A 20258-nucleotide genomic window follows, 5' to 3' on the forward strand; every position below is an offset into this window, starting at 1 on the left:
TATATATATATATATATATATATATAGGCCTATATATATATATATATATATATATATATATATATAGGCCTATATATATATATATATATAGGCCTATATATATATAGGCCTATATATATATATATATATATATATATATATATATATATATATATATATATATATATATATATATATATATATATATATATATATATATATATAATGGAAAAAAGCAGGCCCCGCGCGGATGATTGGCCCTAGGCCCCGCGTATTCCTAACGCCGGCTCTGACAATCGTTATATATCAGCTTCTTTAGTTAATAAATAATTTAAAAAAAACAACAGCAACCCAAAAAAACATGAAACTAGTTTTTTTTTTCGCAAATTGTGTCTCGCTATTTAGGCTAGCCGTGATTCCGCAGGTATTTCTCGCATTTTATTCTCGCAGTTTATCGCCTCGCCATTTCGCGTTTCGCAATTTCCATTTCCCACCACCCAAAACTGCAAAGCACTCTTTTGCTGGATCTGCAAATCTTATTTATTGAGGTCTCTAGATTTAGATCTAGATTATCTACATCTGGAATCTTGCTTAATTTAGAAATATTTAGATCTATATTATCTTGATCTATAATCTATACCTAGATCTATAACTAGAGAGGCTAGAGGTAGTCCTAGCCTACATTGAAAAACATCAACTCCAAATTCCGCGGGAAGCAAGAATCAAATGTCGACTTTGTTGAATGCCTGTAAGGAACTATTCGGCACTGACAATTTTTATGATGTTTTGGGTATCGAGAAAGATGCATCAAAACAGGAGGGTGAGCTACTAATATATTATATGGTAATCTATCGTTTTAGCGTAATCAATTCGGCTGCAGTAGAAATGTGCGGGAGAGGTAACTGATGAATATATTTGTTTAAATAAGTATAATTTAAGTCAAATGTTACAAAACATAACAGATAATTGATTTAATATAACAATCACTGACCAAAACAATTTAAAATATCATGAAACTAACTTTAAACAAGGTGTTTGAGATAAATATTACCAGATAAAAACAGCGGCCATCTTTCCAAATAAAATTTAGAGTAGTTTCCCTTGATACACATGTCTATTCGTATGTATATTGTGTTGATTTTGTTGTTGAATATACATAGCTGTCTTGTTTAATAAAAGTGGGACAGAGGGCCGTCTTCTTATCTTTAATTTCAATTGAAATTAAGGCTATGTATGTATGTACATCCAAGATCTCAAAGACTTTTGGGAGGTCCAACATTTATTAAACCCTTTTGTACTGATTAACTTGTCAATTATTAGGTCGTCCATATTCTTCATAAATGACGTTGGACTCAAAATATGGGACGGTGTAAAATATGTTTTCAAAAATGATGAAGAATATATTCGTGTTCGTTAGAAATTGTGATTAAGGGTTCGGGTATAGTAGAACTGCGATATGATATTAAATCATCATCTTGCTTTTAGTAACTATTGGGTGAGAGGGAAATCGTCGGGAAAAGTATGACGTCATTTATGGGCGATCCATTTAATTAAGTCTAGTTGTTTTTTTTTGTGTCTGTAGACATTAGTCTTAGGCCTACACCTTTTCTGAATTAAGATTATTGTGTTTTTTAAAATAGGTTCAAATTTTAATTAGTTACATTTTTTTATTTCTTCAGTAGTCAATGTTTACCCCTCCCCACCACACATTATTACAACAACAAAAAACCACCCACTATATATGTCATAGCGTAGATATATAGAATTAGACTAGACGAGTAGAGGTTACCATAGGACGGTACGAACTTGACAGTAGACGATTTGGTGCGAGAGTATTGTGCGCGTGTTCAATAAAATTTGTGTGGCGTGAGTGTGACGTGAGCATGGTGCGACAATGTACCGATGACGTAAGACGCAGCAGTGAAGTTAGTTGGGGGTTAGATATAGTAGAAGACGGACGTATTTTTTGATATTGTACAAATGATCTATAAGTGTGTGTTAATAAAGTTCATGTTATTTCATAAACGAAGTTGTTGACATTGTTAATTAGTGTCTGCGGAACATAAGAGTGATTCCCGTCCTCCTCACGAGTATAATAGTTGCCGTATGAATAGTAGTAGATCAGAATATATTGAGAATTATATATAAACCCCCCCATCACAATATAGTGATATCTCCCTCTAGAAAAAAAACTAGATGAACCTATAGTTCGTAGGAAAATTAGAATCTATCACTTAAAAAAAAAAGAAATACGTCATTTTTCTAAACCACGCCGTTTCATCCCCCAATAAGCACAACGTCACAAAGTTCGCGGCGCGTGTGACGTCATTTGTCATTAGGCTAATGTTTAAGAAAGAGATACCGCGTAATTAAAAAAAAAATCAAAACAGGCACTAAATGACTATGACGATGAGACTAGCGACATTTAGCCTGACGAATAGATCTAAATGACTTTAGTTCGGTGAATTATATTGGTGTTTAATTTATTACAGTGGCATGATGTTCTCCCTCTACTATACAAATTCACGTGCTTTTAATTTCTGCAACATGCTGCCCTGAGATGTTCGGCTCTAAAATGCCCGTGACACAGCGGCTTCGGTAAATGCATTTAGGCTCCCGGTCCCACCTATAAACGTCTGTCCATTAAGCTCCACGCAAAACGTGTGATTAATATGTGGACATAAGCGGCACTAGTGGTGGTGTCAACAGGGGCCAAGCTCAGGTCTTAAGCTAAAGGTGCTCCGCACTTCATAAAAGACAAAATTGATGTTCAGATATCGTCGGACTCTGGCGTTTTGCCGACGGCCGTACTCCTAATGCACAGTCTTAGAGGCTGTCCACTGCTAACACTATTTTATGTTAAATTTAAGCCAATACTGAGCTGTGGCTTTACATTAGCTCAGTGGCGTAGCGAGGTCGAGTGTCACCTGGTGCGGCACTTAATGGTGTCTTGGACTCTTGTCGAATATTGTTGACAGGAGCTACTTGGTTTGAGCCTTATTGTCAGAAGTTATTTCATTTGGAGTCAATATAGTGCGGCTTATTTTCGTCGGTAGGCATTTAGTGGCAGGCCCTTTTTGGCGGGGATGATGTGCTCAGGTTGTTAAACACCGCTTAGGACAACAGGCATGCAATAGTTATGATCATTCGTTATGAACAAATGTATGCATGAAAACGAACGCTTTATGTTCCTCAATTTCATTGAGCACAGCTTTAAAGAAGATTCCAAAATAGACGTCACGCATCCCCCCCCCCGGACCACCCTGCGTAAGTTGACGGCACATTAGCATAGCATATGTGACATCGTTTATGGATAACACCATATGACTCATTTTGGGTATTTGGTATCAACATTTTGACAACAAAGGTTATTCAAAATGTATATAGGACTTGACATCTACCATAAATGACATCCCACACTTAAGGGGTGGAGTAACTGGTTTTGAGACGACGTTTTACGCGGGAAATGGGAGGGGTAAGAAACGTGAAACGTTATGTATTTCGCCAAATACAAAAATGCTGAATATATCGTTTTCATTTGAGTTATCGCTTGACTTTTTAACAGGCAGGGCAAAAAGGTAATTTTCGACATTACGACTATTTCGTAACGGCGAAAATGAGGGGGGGGGGGGGGGGGGGTTAAGGTGAAGAAAGGTCAAAAAACGGGACGTCATTTATGATTAAATCACTAATTAAAGGAAAAAAGCATGAAAATATTACATGAAAATAGCAAACAAACAATAACACAAATAATAAGAATTAACTCAAACTAATATTTAAATAAACATTAGATATGTAGTGGTAGCTCTATAAAAATAAGGAGTATCTTAATGTGTAATAATTGCATCTCATAATAATAATTCTAGAACTGATGTTTATTGTCAGTCATTTAAATTGTTTAAAGGGCAGAATTTAAAAAAAAAACGCATGCTTTGTATTTAAACACAAGACTAACGTATTTAATAGCAAACATCAATACATTTCCATACAAATGGAAATTAAAGGGAAATGACTCAAAATAATATTTTCTTAAGATGGCCGCTGTTTTTAATAGCAAATTTAGTATCTGGAACATCGATGTTAAACCTTAATTTCATGACATTTTTATTGATTTAAACCTTAAATGTGGTTTAATATTCAATTATCTTTAGTATTTTAGTAAAATATGCAAAAATATATTCACATCTAAGCCATATTTGATAGTTACCTTATCCCTACATTACTAGTGACGGCCGAATTGATTACGCTAAAGCGATAGATTACCATATTATATTATTATTAATTAAAATAATAGGCCTAAGGCTTTTAATTATTAGTTTTAATAGGCCTACTAGATCTAATAGAAATAATCATAATGGGGTTCATTTTACAATTTTAGGTAGGACTACACGTAAAATCGGTCGAGACTAGCCTCTAGTAATGTGAAAAAAAGGTGACTCATATAGATTCTAGATCTAAAATGTTTTTAGTTATTTCAAATTTTTAGGAGGATTTATGATTAGAAAGTTACTAAAATGTTTCAAAGTTTCATTAATGTACACTGTAGTCTACCTGTTTTCAAACAATTTGATTAAAACTTTTCAGTAAAAAATAAAGACTTGATCTAGAAAATCTAGCTATGTTTTCATCAGATGCAACCAAGCTCATTTACTTTTTTAGTTTAAGGTTTTTTTTGTGGTAAAATTATAGATTTAGGGAAGAGAGTGTCTATTGGGTACTCTACTAGTACTACAAATAGCCCTCAGAAGGCTATTCGTACTTCGCTATTTTTAGCCGACCAATCAAATTTATTTTTAAGTTCATTGTCCTGCGCAATCATGCATAATTATTTTTATTAGTTTGTGTATGACATTCAATTTTTGTATCTCATCGTAACTGTTCCGGTGGTCGAAGTGGTTGTGCATTGGCTAGTTTGTTTTTGAGGCGTGGGTTCCATTCCCTTTAGGTCAGAGGTTTTTTTTTCTGTTTATTTTTTTTTGTTTTTTTTTTAAATAATTATTTTACTTAAGGATTAGGGTTAAGCATGAGTGTTAGGCATAGGCATAGGGTTTGGGTTAGGGTTAGTAAGATCTAAAAAATAATTAGTTCTAGATCTATACAGCATGTAAAAGATGAAAAAGGGAATTCAAGAATCACAGAAAAAATGCCTCGCGCTGATTGGTCAGAGTACGAATAGCTATTGATAGGGCTATTAAGTACGAATAGCCGCAGCCTTCAGGGAAAACCTCTCTAACTTACCAATGGCAGCTGTTTATAAAGCAAATCTTGCTCGCAAACCCTGCTGTCTGTCTATCTGTGTATCTATCTATCTATCTATCTATCTATCTATCTATCTATCTGTTGAAACGCTTTTACTATATAGTGAAAACACAAGCAGAGTAAAAACATGCATAGTAATTCGAAAAACGAAACGTGACGTCACGATGAACATATAGTAAGAAATTTTCTAAAGCCGGGAAAGTACACACAATAATATGATGTCATTAATTCTTGAATAACCATTGAATTATAAAGCCAATGCCGAAAAAAAACACAATAGTAATGACGTCATTGATACTCTATAATAAAAACACTGGCATTACCGCCTAACTCTTTTGTCTAATCTTAAAAGATGTAAAGAATTTCTTTCATGCATCTCTTCAGGTAGGGTCTAAGCCCCTTCTCGCCTTCCCCAGTAGAACGTCTAATTCCCACCCCCTCAAAGCGTGAATGAAACTTTGAAACATTTTTTAACTTTCAAAGCATAAATCTTCCTAAAAATGTGAAATAATTACTAAAATTTAAAGAGTCACATTTTTTTCACATTACTAATCTCGGCTGATTTTAGGTACTAAAAATGATAAATTACCAAAAAAAAAATTTAGTTAAAATTTGAAACAGAATGATCATAGAAAACATTCTGAATAAAAACATTATTTTGTTTCAGTGAAGAAAGGCTACCATAAAAAATCACTGACTTATCATCCAGACAGAGCCTCAACTGAAAATAAAAAAACTGCAACACACAAGTTTCAGATCCTTAGCCAGGTTTATAATATTTTATCTGATGATCACTGTAGAGCAGAATATGATGAAACTGGTAAATATTTGTTATTAAATTGTGAGACTAAAATAAAATCAAAGCAGCTTAAAACTTAAAGCATGCAAAAACTTTTTTACGTTAAAATTTAACTTTGTAAAATGAACAATTATTTGTTTTAAATAAATTTTAGGCCCTAATTGTAAGTTTTTTAAAGTAGTATTAAAATTGTAGATAAAGGGGATATGATCTGTTTTTTTTTCCCATTTCTTACAATTTAAGATCTAAAGCAGTTTGAATACTTTTACCATGTTTGGCACATGAAAGTAAGTATTAAACAGCTAAAAAAGGATTGAAAACAATTTTGGTTGTCATGGAAACCCAAAAAAAACCTCCGCCATTTTGAATTTTTTAGTACTTTTAGAAATACTAAGGTTTTTTTTAAATTTATTCACTTCTTTCTTCTTCGTTCTTAATTATTAGTGTTGAAGGGGATCGAGATTTATCTGCCAAGTGGGTTTGAACTCGAAACTTTGTTCGAATTTATCAACCATGAGTTTTTTTGCCGACTCGACCACGCCTCCAACACAATTAAGCGTTACGTGTCAACTGGTTATGCGCCATTGAGGCCATTGACTCCGATTTCAGCCTGCTTTTCTGTTTGGATTTGCTTCCATAGCCTTTGTCCAACCAAGAACAAACTACAAGGCAGCAGTTGTTTTAATTTTGGAGTTATCTCTCCTAGACGAGTGGCTGTCCCCAGCTAACGAGCCTCATCTGCCCGAGGGTTCGAACTCGAGACTTTTCGGTTTAGCAACCATGAGCTTTACCGACTCGACCACGCCGACCCCTATTTATTCACTTATAGCAATCACATTTAAACTGCTTATTTTTCAGTATATATTAAAACTTATGTCACGACAGCTTTTTGAAGTAGCTAATAGTAAGAACTTACAAGGTCTGAAAAATTGTACCCTTTTTACACTTTTTAGTATTCAAAAGTTTCAGAATCTGCATATTATTTACCATATACTTTTTTTTCTATGAAAGCCATCACAATTCCCTCATGACAAAAGTTGTATTTTTGCATGAAGAACAATTACTGAAAATATGGTGGCCATTGATTAATAAATAGTGTTAAAAACCTGCGAACTGAGAAAAACAGCCAAAAAAACCCCAAAAGTAGGTCAAGAAAATACCATATCTGTGTAAACTGCAAAGCCGATTGTAAGGTTTGGGTGTGTCCGAGATGATGGAAATAAAGATTATCAAATACATGAGAAATCCAGCTTTCCAATGATGCCAAATACAGTATGATGACGGATATAAAACTTTACTTAGAGAGCTTTAGAGAACAATACTGCTTTAAAGGACTACAACTATATTTAGGAGTAGTATTGTGTCTTAGTATAAGTAAGGTTAAGATAGGAAAGTTTAGTTGTCCACCTCTTTATAGCCTACTATTGTAAACATTTGATGTGAGTTAACTAAAGAAACCAAAAATATGTAGAGACTTTGTACTGAAGCATTGTCAATCTCTGCATGTCACTCATACTCATACTAATGACATTTAGTGCTTAGTGTAGCTTATTATTATAGATAGAAATATCTTTACGTTAACACATTTAATAATATTTAAGGCTAGGCTAATTATTTCTATATATGTAAAGAAAGGAGAGGGTTTTGCTACAATCCAAAATGCGTAGCCATGCTTCTGGCTGGCTTAGTATAACTTGGATCTGAGCCAAAAAATTTTTTTCGTTAACCCAATTTTGTTTTTTACTATTTAACTTTAACTAAATTGTCTTTGTTAAACCAGTGTTTAATATATATATATATATATATATATATATATATATATATATATATATATATATATATATATATATATATATATATATATATATATATATATATTTTTTTTTTTTTTTTTTTTTAAATTTAGGAAATGTTGAAGATGCAGTTGTTGATCAAGATAAAGATTGGGAGGAGTATTGGAGATTGTTATTTCCAAAAATCACTACTAAAGACATACAAGAATTTTCAGAAAAATATAGAGGTTTTAACGATATTTTCTATTTCATTATTTTAACAACTGTCAAAATGTAAAAAATACTATTTTATTTCTTCATGGTTTCATTTTAATATCTGACACACAAAAAATGAAATACAGGATCTGAAGAAGAATTGGATGACTTGAGAACAATATACATTTCTAGCAAAGGAGACATGGATATTATAATGGGCAATATGTTGTGTAGCACACCGGATGATGAAGCCAGATTTACCAACATACTTAAAGAATTCATTAAAGAAAAAAAGGTTCCAGCTTTTGACGCCTTCAACAAGGAGAGTAAAAAAAAGAAGAATTTGCGTACCAAGAAGGTAATTTTTGAATTTAAGAATAGCTGCCTATTTAGTATGTTTCAGGGTTCCCACGCAGCCAGGAAAAAAACGGGAATTTCTAAATTTAATTTCTCGGCCAGGAAAACCGGGAATTTCGATGAATAGCCGGGAAATATGTTAAACAGGAATTCTTGCTTCCCGCTTTTTTCCCCCCGAGTATCGCGAGATTTGGACCGGGTATATGCCTATCAAATCGATAATCTCGCAGTTTCTCGTGATCTGCCTGTCACGCAAACGTACATCTACTGCTATACTAGCTTAGGGTTACCTAACATTGTTTAAAATGGTTTAAAATTTAGTTTAGGCTACACGTTTTTTTTTTTTTTTTGTGGCTTATTTGAACTCCCCGTGTAGTCTAGAGATGGACCTAAATAAACTTTATTAAAGGACTACGATTGCGCGAGTAGTCTTTTTTAACATTATCACATTTTTTACGGATAAGGATAACCGTTCTAGCAGACAATTTCACGGTTAGCCAGCAATACTAAATTAGGGGGAAACACAGATTTTTTTTTTTTTAAATTGCGAAAGACCTGAATTTTTTTTTTATTAAAGGCCAGTGACGTCACCAACAATCTCAAATGCGGATGGGTCAACTACAATTATTTCATTGGGAAGGGGGGGGGAGATAAAAATGGTAACTGGAGTAAAAAGGGCTTTCACGAACTCTCTGTGGCCCCAAGTAGGCCCACGCGTTCATACAACATGGTTTTTTTTTTTGGTGGGGGGGGGGGGGGGGTGATACAGTGATGTCATCAGCTAGCTTTCTCAAATAGCAGCTGTTCATGTTATGACATATGCTATAGGCATTTACAATGACTCTCCACGTCGTCTGGAGGGGGGGAGAAATGCCATACTGTCAATTTTAATAGCAGTCCAAGGGTATTTGAAAAGCATACATATTGATGTGTTCACTATTGTCATAAGCAGTGTTTCTTCCAGATTTTTTTCTTCGGGGGGGGGGGGGGGGCACTTGAAATTTTCGGACACTGTTAAAAGTATATATTATATATTTTCTATATAAATTATAAAAATTTCATTTCGTTCGGGGGGGGGGGGGGGGGGGGGGGGGATGCCTGGAAGAAACTCTGGTCATAAGTATAGATCTGCTTGGCTAAGATGGGTTTTTTTTTTTTTAAAGTTTTTTTAAGTTTTTTCTTTTTCAAAATACGATTTATTTGAAATAGGAAAATTGGCTCTATGATCTAATTTCAGTTGTTCCGGTTGATCTCTATCAAACTAAAATGTTAAAATTAATATTAGCCCCCTTTAAGTTTAAAAAATACAGGTACCTCTAAGAAACGACATAAAAAATTAAACTGAAAACAGTGCAGAATGATCATTATAATTTAAATAAGTTCAATTTTGAAAAAAAAGACTTTTCATTTTTGTGAACTTAAAAAAAACTGTTTCCTTTCAGTATCAGGGGGTCGTCCATAAATGACGTCACACTCGTAAGGGGAGGAGGGTCCATAATTTTGTGACGGTGTGTGATGGGGGGAGGGGTCAGTTTGTGTGCTGTCACACTTTTGCATTATAAAAAAGCAATGTTAGAAAACAAACCTTTTCCATTTTAGAAAACTGTTTTAATAAATTGTAATAGGAATTGATTAAAATATTCTAAGTTGACAGAGTTCAGACAAGATTTTGGTAAAATATCTTATTTTAAGAAAAAGTCAACTGCAACTTTGAGGGGAGGGGGGGGATGTAGGCTGAGGTGTGACGTCATTTTAGGGTGGGGGGTCTGGTTTTTTGTGACGATGTGTGACTGAGGAGAGGGGGGGGGGGCAGGTAAAAATAGTCCAAAAAACTTGACATCATTTATGGATGACCCCTTATTTCATAGTAACAGAAACTTCTTTTATTTTAGATATTTGCTTTACAAAGTTATTAATTAGTACAATAACAGCATGAGGGAGATTTTTCAAACATCTTGTCTTTAAGAAAATTATAAGTTATATGCTGTTTAGTTTTTTGGTTGCAGTGAATAACTACACACTTTTGGCTGACTACACACATTTTTTAACTCCATATAGGAAGTGCTAAAATTAAATACTTAGATATGCAGTGCACATTTCTACAACTTTTAAGATTAGGTTTCAAAGTGTGACTATTATCAGCTTAACTCACTATAGTAAAGTAATATCAATTGTATTAACATAAACAGTTGTTTTGTATTGGGGGAGGTTCTAGAAATGTAATATTACATTATGGGATCAAGATGTGGCTACTATTTTAAACTATTTTTAGTTATATGCACAATCCTTTAAATATTCTTTTTGTTTAAAGATTGTTATAAAGTTAAAATCACCTATATAATGTATAAAAAAAATATAACATAATATGAATCAAATGTCTCAAAAAGTAAGTAATGTCAAATTTGATTTTTTTAAATTTCTGATGCGACATCAAGTTTTAGGGTTTAAAAATTTCAGTGTTGGGATTGAATTTTAGGATATGATTCACCTAAAAAATGAGTGGTCCCCTAAAAAATGTCTGCTTTTTTTTTTGTTTAATTAAATTTAATTTGGCAAGTTTATGGTCAATGGTTATGCGCATTGGAATTTATATGAAAAATAGCAGGGAATTTCTTTGAATAGCAGGGAATTTTCTAGTAAAAAAATTGTGGGAACCCTGATGTTTAAATTAAAATTGTAGCTATCCATCATATTGTTTCAATTTGACATTTTAGATTTTAAAATGTTATGTTGACGTTATTCACAAGGATCTAGTTTCCAGTGCTCATCTGACAAAATATTTACTTTTCTATCAATGTTGCTGTTCATTGACAAAATGTTTTACTCTAATAAAATTCGGGCAACAGAATGGGAAACAGAGCAGAAGCTGTAGAACAGCATCAGAAACAACCATAGAACTTGGATAAGAAACAGTCTCTAGTATTTAGAATAATTTCATCACTTAACATTTACTTTTTTTAAGGCTGAGAAAGAAGCCAAAGAAGCTGAAAAAGAAGCCAAAATCTTAAAGCTCGATGACAGTGAAGATTCACTTGTCGCTGCTATTAGACAGTCATCCAGAGCTAGACAGGCTGATAGTTTTTTATCACAGCTGGAGGCTAAATATGCTGATAGTTCAAGTAAAGCAAAGAAAGCCGTCAGGAAGAAGAAATGTTGAATAATTTGAAAAGATATATCTTATAATTTAGAAATGTTATCTATGTCTACACTACATTCTAAGCAATGAACAAGAGAGACAAATAGTGAATGTGAAAGATTGTTTATTTTAGAGTTTCTTACCTTGCCTGTTTCAGTACACTTAAAATATGAATCTCTTTCTTATCTGAATTCTAGCATTAAATTTTAAGAATCCTAATTATTTCACAGAACTCAGCACTAGAATTAGAATTGTAAAGTTTGCCATTAAGAATTAAAATGTATTTCTTTCTGTTTTTTATACCTATGATAGGCATGATTAATATTTAATATTAGAGAAAACACTAAATAAACCTAATGGAGTTAATACCACATCAAATTTATCTGTTTTGTTTATTAACTTATTGCCACAATATACTCTTCAAGTGGTAAAATCTGCATTAATTGTAATTAAGCATTTTAGGAAACTGTATGCTGTTTATACATTTTAGGAAACTGTATGCTGTTTATATTTCAATTGAAATAAAGTTCATATAATATCTAAATATGGTCTAGCCTCCACTTCTTAAAAATGTAATGTTTTTTGGTAAGTCCCAGAATAAATGATATTTTTAGTATTATCTGAAAATACAACAAATTTTTTAGCGCAATTTCCATTCTGGAGAATTGCGTTTATTAACTCGTCATTTCTGGGAATGGATGGATGAATGTGTGTCCGGGCTTTAAGTCGTATCTCCTCCTCAACGAAGCAATATCGATGACTAGTTCCAAAAGCAATTATGTTAAGCAAGTTACGAGAATGAGCATAGGCCATATAAATTCCGGGTTTCTTTCATGTATTTCCCGGAAAAGCCAAAAAACCTCGAAAAAATGCAGTTTTTGGCCCATATCTCGGCAACCAGACCACTTAGCGACTTGAAACATGTACCAATCGATTCCTGCCATAATTTAGAACAATATTGCCGAATAAAGTTTTCAAAAATATCCTCTCGTTCGGTCACAAATTTTAAAATTACATAAACACCTACAAACCGATCGTTCTTCTAGCTTGAATGCACCACAGCATTATACGTCAGAGCTATTTTTAGATAACATTAGGAAATTGCGCATAAATGTCACTAGACTTTTTTAATTAACTTGTTTTTCATAAAAAAACGTTTTAATAAAAAGCTCTTATGTACTAATTACTAATGCACTAAAAAGTAGAAAATAAATGAGTTTCTTTGAATATATAGTAATATAATACACTTACACTATTTATATAACTATATTATCTATTGGATACTTTTACTGTTTAGGAAGCGACCCAGGCTTTTCTTTATTAACATAGTTGTATAAATAGTAGTGTATTATATTACTATATATTAAAAGATACTCATTTATTTTCTACTTTTTAGTGCATTAGTACATAAAAGCTTGTTATTAAACCGTTTTTTTATGAAATTATTTTTAGTACTTTACATGTTTTTATTAACACTAGTGTGACTAAAAAATTTCAAGTGCCCCCCCCCCCCCCCCGAGAAAAAAGTCTGGAAGAAACACTGCTTAGAGCTGATCACGTTAACTCTTCATATACAGATGTTTCTGAAGCAGATGAACTCTACTTCATCTGCCCCATGTGTCTTGAGCACCAACGGGTAAAGATGATGATTACATAACAGCTTGTTATTAAAAACATTTTTATGTTTCAGTACTTTACATGTTTTATTTACGCTAGAGTTTCATGACTAAAAACTATTGAATGTGATGACGCGTGTGGAGTAGTTTGATAGAAATGCCTACTAATTTGGTCAACATTTTAATTAATTCATAAAAATTAATTAGGCATCCAATTAAGTCAAATTTAATGTCACGATGCATTGTCTTCATGTCTTGACCCACTTACCAATTAAAAACCGTATCTGTCAAGTAGAAGTGCCTGCAATTTCGCTCCGGCGTTTCGATCTACACAGACGACCAGTAGCGTAGCGGGGGGGGGGGGACATGTCCCCGGGCGCCGAGCTTAGGGGGCGCCAAAATGGGTTGGAAAAATAAATTGAAAGGTTGAGGGGGGTGCAAATCAAAATCTCGAGGGGGGGGGGGGGGCGGAGGGTGCAAATCGAAAGTTTGAGGGGCGGGGGGTGCAAAAGTTTGTCCCCGGGCGCAGGGAAAGGTCGCTACGCCTCTGCTGACGACAGAAATAGTGAGTTAAATAAAAGCTTGTAAAAACTTCATAAAAACCGTTTTAATAACAAGCTTTTATGTAATGATGCTCTAAAAAGGAGAAAATAAATTTACACTACTATTTAAATAACTATAAAGAAAAGCGTGGATCACATTAGTATCTATTGGATACCTTTACTAATGTTTAGGAAGAGACCCACGCTTTTCTTTATAGTTATTTAAATAATAGTAATAGTGTATGATTTATTTTCTCCTTTTTAGTGTATCTAATATATATAAATACGTATATATGTAAAATGTTTGTCGTGGATACTTCCATGGATTTAAGTGTTAAATTATTATAGTGCTCATGGTCTAAATTTATAAGTAAAGAAATTACTATTGAAAGTCTTTAAAAACAATTTTCATTTTATATACTTAGAAAAGTTAGAATAATAATTTTAAATTATGAACATTACATAACATTTTTAAAAAGTGTATCAACGTTTATAAAATTTCTAAAATTGTGTCTGAAATGTATTGACTGCACAGTTACATCCCTTTAAAAAACCATTAAATCGGGGGAAGAAAGAATTTACTTTTTATTACTTTGTTTTGGTGTTAAGAAAAAAAATAATTACATAATTAGCGGGGATTGATTAAGTGCAATGTCGTTGGTATTTTTAATACTGCATTTTATTTATTCTATACACTGAACATACTGTTCACTAATTATTTTTAAAAAAAATCAATAACATTTAATAAGCCAGGTCCTACAAATCCTATATGTTTATTTCTTTCCATTTACAGATAACCTTGGAGTATTATAATTTTGTTCAGCCGGCGCTCCTGCACGGTTCGATTTGGCGCCCTTGGCTATCATGTGAGTGCTATGCTGCATAATTTTGTTTTAAACAGTGCGATATACTATTGATAAGAAAGGTTACTATAGTCTTTAAGTGAATCAAATCCGGGCGTCCTCCGGCACCCGACAGGATGCTATTTGGCGCCCCGGGCCTTCCCGTGTACGCTATGGTACCTACGTTCGCGTAAGTGAGTTCAAAAGACTATGAATAAGTTGGGTACTATAGTCGTTCACTAAGTTGAATGAGGCGGTTACGCCGCACGTCATCATGGTGCAATTTGGCGCCCCAGGCTAGACTGTGGACACTTTGAGTTTATCTTTGCGTTTGTGTTTTCTTTGAGTTTGGGTTTGCGTTTGTGGTTGGGTTTGTTTTCGTTTGCTTTTTTTTCTTTGCATTTGTGTTTTCTTTGTGTTTGTGATTGTTTTTGTGTTTTCGTTTGTATTTGCGTTTGTGTTATGTTTGCGTTTTTTTTTGGTGTGTTTTGGTGTTGTGTGGTTGTGGTTGGGTTTGTGTCTGCGTTTGGATTTGTTTTCGTTTGCTTTTTTGTTAGTGTTTGTGTTTTCTTTGTGTTTGTGGTTGGGTTTGTTTTTGCGTTTGTTTTTGTGTTTTCGTTTGTGTTTGTTTTGTGTTAATGTTATGTTTGCGTTTTTTGTGTGTTTTGGTTGGTTGTGGTTAGGGTGGGCAATGCCTGATAAATACTGATTACTAAACACACAAGTTATGGTCCTTTACAGATACGTTTTTCAGAGATGCCAGTGCAGGGCCTGGGCGGGACGGCTAGTTATTACATAAAAGCTTGTTATTAAAACGTTTATGAATATTTTTTTAGTACTTTAGCCTACATGTTTTTATTTACAATAGAGTTACAAGACTAAAAACCATTGCGCACCCATTGAACGTGATGACGCGCTATTTAACGCGATGACGCGTGTGGAGTAGTTGGATACGATTGCCTACTAATTCGGTCAAAATTTTAATTAATTCCTAAAAAATTAATCAGGCATCCAATTAAGTCAAATTTAATGTCGTGATGCATTGACTTCATGTCTTGAGCCACGTATGAACTACGAACCGTATCTGTCAGGTAGAAGTGCCTGCAATGTTGCTCGGGCGTTTCGATCTAGACAGAAGGAAGTGAGTTAAATAAAAGCTTGTAAAAATAAAATTATTTTTAAGACATTGAAATAAAATGTAACTTAAAAAAATAAGTATGCATAGCATACACAGTTATTTAGTTGTTTTATTTTCTACTTTTCAGTAATTCATAATTTGTGAATTCGACACTACCACTGCTGCGAATGAAAATATTTTGTCTTAAAAAACTATCAGTAGCCCATGAAGGGTGATTCTCACGTGTGTCCCCCCCCCCCCCTCCATCTGTGACGAAAGTTACAGCTGACAATGAAAAGATCATGCAGAACTTGTTACCTCCTCTTAGTTTTAAATTATTTAAAAACTAAATTATCTGCCCCCAACAGCCGTCACTAATTCGACCCAGCTCTACGATTGTAAACATTCGGTATGATCCACAGCTCTCCTGACGGGTGGTAATGATATGGTCTGGAGAGCTAGGGAGGAGGGCAGGTGTACGAGGTAGTGGTGTCCTGCATGATCCCACGTAGAGAATTATATGTATAGATAGATTGCTCTTTTTTTTCTACAATTTTAAAATGATTGTGAGTATTGTGTAAGCCAGAAATTTCAAATTAATAAGTTAATTGTTCAGCCTTTCAAATGATAAAGAAAGCAAAAATATTACCCCTTACAATTGTAAAGTCATAAATAATGTGATGTGTATGAACATAATATCGACACCACAAGTTATATTTGAATACTTCTAATCCTAGTAGTTTTAAAAAAAACCTTGTGTTCTTCTATTGTTAGTTGAATACCTGATAAACAGTATTCCATGGACATTTTTGAAAACAAACAAACCGTATCCCATCAAGCTTTCTTAATCCTATTAGTAAATACAGCAATACAATAGTTAGCTGAGTGATTTTTTTGTCCAACTTTGATGGCATATATAACTCAGTTTTATAAAAAATAATCCATAAATAAACATTCATTTTGGTGTGTTCTAAGTGCTTTAGTTGTGTGCACTTTATGGTAACTACATTTTATTACATTTATTAAATTTGTAAATAAGTTCTGTTAGTTCCATGTTTGGTTCAATCTTTCACTTTATTATAATGACAAATGGTGCAGAAATAACATTTAGTAATTGATGATAACATAGATACATATATACATTTTCCTAACAGAAGTTTTATAATAAGATTTAGCAGGTAAACAGTCTAGAAATATTACATTTTGTATCTTTCAAAATGAAAACCAGCGTTGTACACATTTTATAACAAATAGCCTACTACTACTCATATTTTGTGAGACAGTTGCATTACACTATGAACTTAATATCTAATGGTATGCGCAAATCAGAAAATAGGAAATAAACCTGAATATATTTTGAAATGCAGCATACAACTCGACTTTAAAATTAAAAATGAATATACACCACTCCAGTATTATTTATACACACACACACAACTTGTAATCTCAATCAATTTGATAGACATGCTAGCTACCAGACAGTATTTATATTTCACTTCTAGTCTAATATTGTACAGATTTATATTCAATTAATAATTTAGTAACAAGAAAAATTCCATCAGAAAAATCAATAGCCCACCATTATAAAAGTAATTAGGAAACAAACTTATTTATAAAATGGTGGACTTTTTTAAATAATGTAATCACAGTTATTCAACACAAGATATTTATTCCAAGATCTTATTTGGTTATTGTTCAATTTAAAATGTATACATTGTTTGATTTAGGCAAAATTTAAACCAGCTTTCAAAAACCAACTGCACTATTAATAAAAAATCAAATAATATAGACAGGAATCACCACATTTGAAAAAGGCTTTTACCAATTTAATAACATTAAAAATGCTAAACTTCACTGTAATAGTAAGCTTAATTAATGGTTGAAAATAAAAAGTACTTCTAGTCTAAACTTTGTGAGTACTTAGGAATACAATTGAAAAATTGAATAATATATATACAATTCATCTTATTTTATTTATTTTATGTACAAAAAAAAAAGCAAGGTGCAGCTTTTGTATCAACATACCTTTAAGATGTCATGCTTTATTGAGTGGCCACTTGTACTACTGTTATGGTCTATCAAAACTTAAAATTATTGTCTAAGATAACTCCCATTATGTCACAACAGAGCACTTCATAGTCATACAAGTGATTTAAATAATTAGATTGCTGATTTGCTGAATGGGAGACAAATTAAAAGGTTTTATAAACATCATTATAAATAAAAATGAATATAGATTTTTATGCTTGAATGTATGTTACTAGACAAACGAAAAAAAAAATTCATTTTAGTCTAGTATGATGGACAGTCAAAAACTTCAGATTTTACAATTCTGTGGGACGTAAGCTATTTCTTTTTTAAAAAGCAGATTCTTCTTTGTCTGTAAATTTACTTAGCTTTCCATAATAATAAAGTAAATAAAAAACACTTAGCTTTGTGAAGTTATGGTAACTCATAGGAGTAGAAATCCTACAAGTTGTGAAAACGCAAACCTAAATCAAACATGTCTCATCAGTTAACTACTATACATAATAACAAACATTCATTTAAAATCACAAATCACTTTCTATCCAAAATAATGAGATGAATGTGTTACACATTTCATGTTTAATATGCATAAAATACGGGATGCATAGATTGAAGTGATTTAGATCAATAATGTTTGAATATAAATATCTTATGTTACAACTTATATTTTTACAAAATTGAACATCACAACCTGTCAAAGGTTTACTACCAGTCATCTCACAACCATGTCTAAGTAATGAATTATGTAGAGAAAATACATGCTTATTCTACCAATTTTATAAACTAGCTATTTATGCTGAGGTATCCACCTTTACAGATAACAGTGTGAAAGTAAAATAATCACCAACAAATAAAACACTAAAATGTATATGAAGATTGTGGAGAACAGTTTAAATTGAGACATAATGGAAGCACTTGCAGTTAACATTGTTGCTATGCTGTGTATTGTTCAACATATTCTCTAATAACATAAAACCTGTTGTAAATTCATATCAAGTGGGTCTACACTGTTTAAAATATGCGAGCATGCTCCAGATTAAAAAACTAAGTGTGTTAGAAAAGTTCTACTTCTATTAAGATAACAGTGGTGGTTACAAAATGTACATGTTACAGAAATGGTTAACCCAAAATACCATCAATAATTCTAGATCTGCCTTTTTGCCATAGTGTGGTGTCAAATTTCTAGAAATAAAAGGTTGCTTCCATTTATATTGTGTTGTGTTGGAGTTCAAATACATTGTGTTAATGGGTTTATAATAAATTTTCTTCTAGTTGCAGCTTATATTTGAAACTTTTAATTATTTAATTGATAGCTTTAATATATAACGACATATTTGCTCAATAAATAAAAATATAGGTTGCTATTTTGATTTTTTCAATAATATTAACATTAAATGTCTAGACATTTAAAATATATATATTTTTGTTAAGCTTGACTTTATTGCAAAGTTCTGCTTATCAACCTATACATTAAAAAAATTGAACTCATAAGCATCATTAGAATATATTTAAACAACTGTAGTCATGATGATACTTCATTGTTGTTTGATTAGAATAGGATACTGAGACAAAAGGGGTTAAAATAATCTTAAATAACAATGGTACAAAAACTAATTCAAAGTTTGGGTTTTTTAATTAGTTTTATATTAATCTATTTTATATAAACATATTTATATAACATATTTAAATTATAAACTGTTGTTTTAATGATTATGAAAACATTAACTCAAAGTATAAAAGCTTCAAAACACTATGCATCAGAAATATACAATAGTATAATATTAAATAAAATAGTAGAAATAAAATATTGTCTACTAGACATAACATCTGATGCACATTTGATCAAATACAACAAAAGATTGGTGGAACATTGTGTAATATCTAACAACAGTACTATGTTCATAAATACATTTGATCTAAGTAATTTACATTCATTAAATGGAAGCATTGGTAAGACATATCAAAATGATGTACAATTAAGTCACATGGTAATTTCAACTGATAAATACATTTCTAAATATGCTAATCAAACAAGGTGTCCTCTAAATTCTGCACCAACTGGGAGTGTATTGTGTGATGAAGATGAATGAGGGGAAGGTGTTCTTTGGTTCATAATGGGGCCATTATAACTTGGGTTGGGTACAATGTTACCTGACATCATTGAAGACCCTGAAATAATTCAATTGTAATATAGTAGTTGAAATAAAATCATTTTAAAATGTATAAATTCTTAAAGAATTTTTATAATTGGATAGATATCATAATAAACAAAATGGTGCCATAGTAGCCCAAAATATAAGAAAAAGTAAACCAAACATTTGAAAGTTGTTAATCAAATAAAAACTATTGTGCAGGACTACACATGACCACAACATAGGCTACATCAAGTTGCAAAGGTAGAAAAGCAGGGGTTATTTGTAAATTAATTTTGGAATGATCTAAAAATGATAGGGTTAGGTAACTATCAGATGCAAAAACTTAAACTTATTGGTTAATAAGGCAGCAAACAGAAAAATATGCAAATACAAACTCATAATACTAATATGCTTAATTTCTCATATTTTTGGCAGTATGTTTTATAATGCTACAGTGTAC

At 32.4% G+C, this 20258-nt stretch overlaps 2 protein-coding genes across 6 annotated transcripts in view; one reads left to right on the forward strand and one right to left on the reverse strand.

The window, feature by feature from the left end:
- The first annotated feature begins 418 nt into the window (after nucleotides 1–418).
- On the forward strand, nucleotides 419–12061 carry LOC131929457 (dnaJ homolog subfamily C member 9). Its single transcript, XM_059285684.1, has 5 exons — nucleotides 419–799; nucleotides 5906–6058; nucleotides 7944–8057; nucleotides 8172–8383; nucleotides 11345–12061. Exons 1-5 carry the CDS (start codon nucleotides 706–708, stop codon nucleotides 11537–11539), a joined length of 768 nt encoding a protein of 255 aa, XP_059141667.1. The 5' UTR covers nucleotides 419–705; the 3' UTR covers nucleotides 11540–12061.
- Nucleotides 12062–15924: 3863 nt separating this feature from the next.
- LOC131929455 (nephrin) overlaps nucleotides 15925–20258 on the reverse strand; it is a gene marked incomplete at its 5' end in the record, with an annotated part of 30997 nt that continues 26663 nt past the window's right edge. For 4 of the 5 annotated variants that reach the window (XM_059285681.1, XM_059285677.1, XM_059285680.1 and 1 more), the window contains 1 exon segment: nucleotides 15926–19832. In XM_059285681.1, coding sequence (XP_059141664.1) covers nucleotides 19690–19832 — 143 coding nt within the window. In that variant the 3' untranslated portion in view covers nucleotides 15926–19689. 5 annotated transcript variants of the gene reach the window in all.

The sequence above is a fragment of the Physella acuta genome, unplaced genomic scaffold (genome assembly GCF_028476545.2).
Source record: "Physella acuta isolate Inbredline_101_S28 unplaced genomic scaffold, ASM2847654v3 ptg001631l, whole genome shotgun sequence".
NCBI lineage: Eukaryota > Metazoa > Mollusca > Gastropoda > Physidae > Physella > Physella acuta.

Bases quoted from the DNA above. Each gene is read 5' to 3' on its own strand.
- LOC131929457 (XM_059285684.1), top strand. From the start codon at position 706: ATGTCGACTTTGTTGAATGCCTGTAAGGAACTATTCGGCACTGACAAT. The intron at 8,058-8,171 runs GTTTTAACGATA...AATGAAATACAG, and splicing joins ATTTTCAGAAAAATATAGAG to GATCTGAAGAAGAATTGGAT. The intron at 8,384-11,344 runs GTAATTTTTGAA...ACTTTTTTTAAG, and splicing joins AGAATTTGCGTACCAAGAAG to GCTGAGAAAGAAGCCAAAGA.